At 72.0% G+C, this 2,317-nt stretch overlaps 1 protein-coding gene across 1 annotated transcript; it reads right to left on the bottom strand.

The window, feature by feature from the left end:
• Positions 1-1,412: 1,412 nt before the first annotated feature.
• Positions 1,413-1,766, bottom strand: MNEG_15926 (hypothetical protein; the record flags this gene model as incomplete). The annotated part of the gene is made up of 1 exon (XM_014035603.1): positions 1,413-1,766. A coding segment is annotated over one exon (354 nt), but the record flags the coding sequence as incomplete, so codon positions are not given.
• Between the last annotated feature and the right edge of the window lie 551 nt (positions 1,767-2,317).

Below are 2,317 nucleotides of genomic sequence, written 5' to 3'. Positions count from 1 at the left end.
CAGCAGAGGGCGGCAGGGCCGTCAGTTGCAGGGCCGCGGTGCTCGAAAGGCGATGGGGGATGCAACGATCAACGAGCGCGGGGGCCCCAGCGGGGCCAGCGGGGGCGACGAGGAGGGGAGAGGCGCGGCGCGTCGTCGCTCAAGCCAAGTCTCTGCAGCGGCGCATTCGAGCGCCGCCAGCTGGCGCGCCAGCTGTTGCTGCGCGCGCGCGCGCGCGCGCGCGATCAGGTGCGCGCCGCTCCGCGCCGCGCCGCGCCGCGCCAGGCCGGGCGCGGGCGCCGCGCGCGCGGAGCGGGCGCGCAATGGCGGAAGGTGCCATGGCCCAGGCCGCCGTCCCGCAATGGCCGGGGCGGGCGTCGGCACCGCGGCCGCGCATGAAATCTGAAAGAGGCGCGCCCGGAAAGGTGGAGCTTGACGAATTCCGGGCGCGTGTGCGCCCGGCGGGTTCGGCGGTTTCCGAACGGTTCCGGCGCGCGCCCACGTGTGCGGGTGCGGGGTGCGAATGCCGCCCCCTTTTTGCAATACCCTCGCCGCCGCCGCGGCGGGCAGGCAAGCAGCCGGACGATCGTGATCGTCCTGGCGGACGCGGCGCGCACGGCGCGGTGACGGCGGGAGGGGGCCCGATGCAGGGGCCGGCGGCGGCGCCGCCGTTTGCAGTTTTAATACAGAGTCCAGGTCCGCTGCGCAACGTTGGCGTGAGCACCAAAACCCTAGCAAGTCAAAGCCGTAGGAAGCTAGCAAACGTCCATAATTTCGTGTCACCCCCGGCAAGCAAGTGCATGTGCTCCCAGGCGCACACACTTTGGCGACGGGCACCCGCGCAGAGGCGCGTGCGAGCCCGACGCTGCGCATAGAGTGCGACGGGGTCCCAGAGGGTGCCCCTCCCAGGAGCAACAGAGGTGGTAGGGCAGTGCGGGGAGCGCGGCTAGCGCGCAGCGACGGAGCGACGGCGAATGCAGGGGCCCCCATGGGGACATGGGGGCCGCACGACCGCGCAGCCGTGTAAGGGGCGGGCGGCGGCTGGGGCGGCACTTGGCGGGGCCCTGGCCGTGGGAGGAAGGTTTGATTCACGTGGCGCGCGCTGCTTGGTTCCACAGGAAGCTAGGCGGGCCCGCTCCTTGGCCCGGCTGCCTGGCAGTCGCCACGAACGCCGGGCAGCCGTCAAAGGCGACGAGACCCGTCGCTGCTCCGAAATCACCGGCCGCTCGTCGACGGGCGCGGCGTCCTGGACCCCAGCTTGTCAGGCGCCACACGCGCGGCCCGCTCGCGTGCGAGGCGAGTCGGCGTGGCCCCAGCGTGCGGCCAGCATAATCAGGGGCCGCAAATTCACCCAAACCGCCTGTCTTGCCCCCCACAAAGTTCGCGGTAACTATCTCCAGTATGTTCAAGGTGCTGCTGCTCAAGAGCTCTCATCAGTGGCCGCCGCCCCCGCCGCCGCCCCCGGCGCCCATCAAGCCAAGACACACAAACGCCGGCGGGACGAGCGGCGTCGGCGCAGCCGCGGCTGCGCGGCGCGTGGCGGGTGCGTCGGCGTCGGCATCGGCCGCGCCCGCGGAGGCGCTGCGGCTGCGCCCGTGGCTGCCCAGCTGCGTCTCGATCCGGTCCATCCACTGCGCAGGTGTGATGGGGGCCGGCCCGCCGCCCGCGTCGCCGCTGGTCGATGGGTGCGCCTCTGGCGCGGACAGGTCTAGCCGGAGCGGCACCATCGCGCGGCGTGCGGCGCGCGCTGTGCCGTGAACTTCGTCGCTGCTGCTGCGAGAGCAATCCTGGTTGCGTAGGACGGAAGGGGGGACGTGCCCATGCGCGGCGGGGGGGGGGGGCGGTTGTGAAACCGCAGCCAAGCAAGTGGAAGCTGGGACGGCACTGTATGCCATCACAGCATGCCGAGGCAGCTGCTCTGAAGAGGAGTCTTTGGGCGAGCCGCCCAAAGGCGCCGCCCAAACTGTTGCGGGCGTGCCTTTGCGGGAGGCAACCACAGTGCGCATGGCCGCCCAAGCCATGCCTGCAAAACAAGACCCGCAGGCCACGCACCATGTGGTAAAGCTGGTTAGGCTCGCCGTTGCAGCCTGCTGCCCGCGGCGCGGGAGCGTCCGCCGCCGGCGGCGACCGGCGTTTCGGGGGCTGCTGCTCGTCGCCGCTGCTGTGGCAAGGGCGCTTTGGCGCGGCGGCGCTACTGCCGCTGGCGCCGCCGCCCCAAACGGTCGGCGTCGAAGGGCCCCGACTCGAGACGCTGATGCACTTCTGCTCGCCGCGCTGCAGTGACAGCGAGATCAGCTGGACCAGGGCTGGGGCGAGCGGTGCCGAAGCGCACTCCGAC

The sequence above is a fragment of the Monoraphidium neglectum genome, assembly GCF_000611645.1.
Source record: "Monoraphidium neglectum strain SAG 48.87 unplaced genomic scaffold scaffold05801, whole genome shotgun sequence".
Lineage (NCBI taxonomy): Eukaryota > Viridiplantae > Chlorophyta > Chlorophyceae > Sphaeropleales > Selenastraceae > Monoraphidium > Monoraphidium neglectum.
Note: the sequence above shows the minus strand (reverse complement) of the source record. Positions and strands in the feature narration are given on the sequence as shown.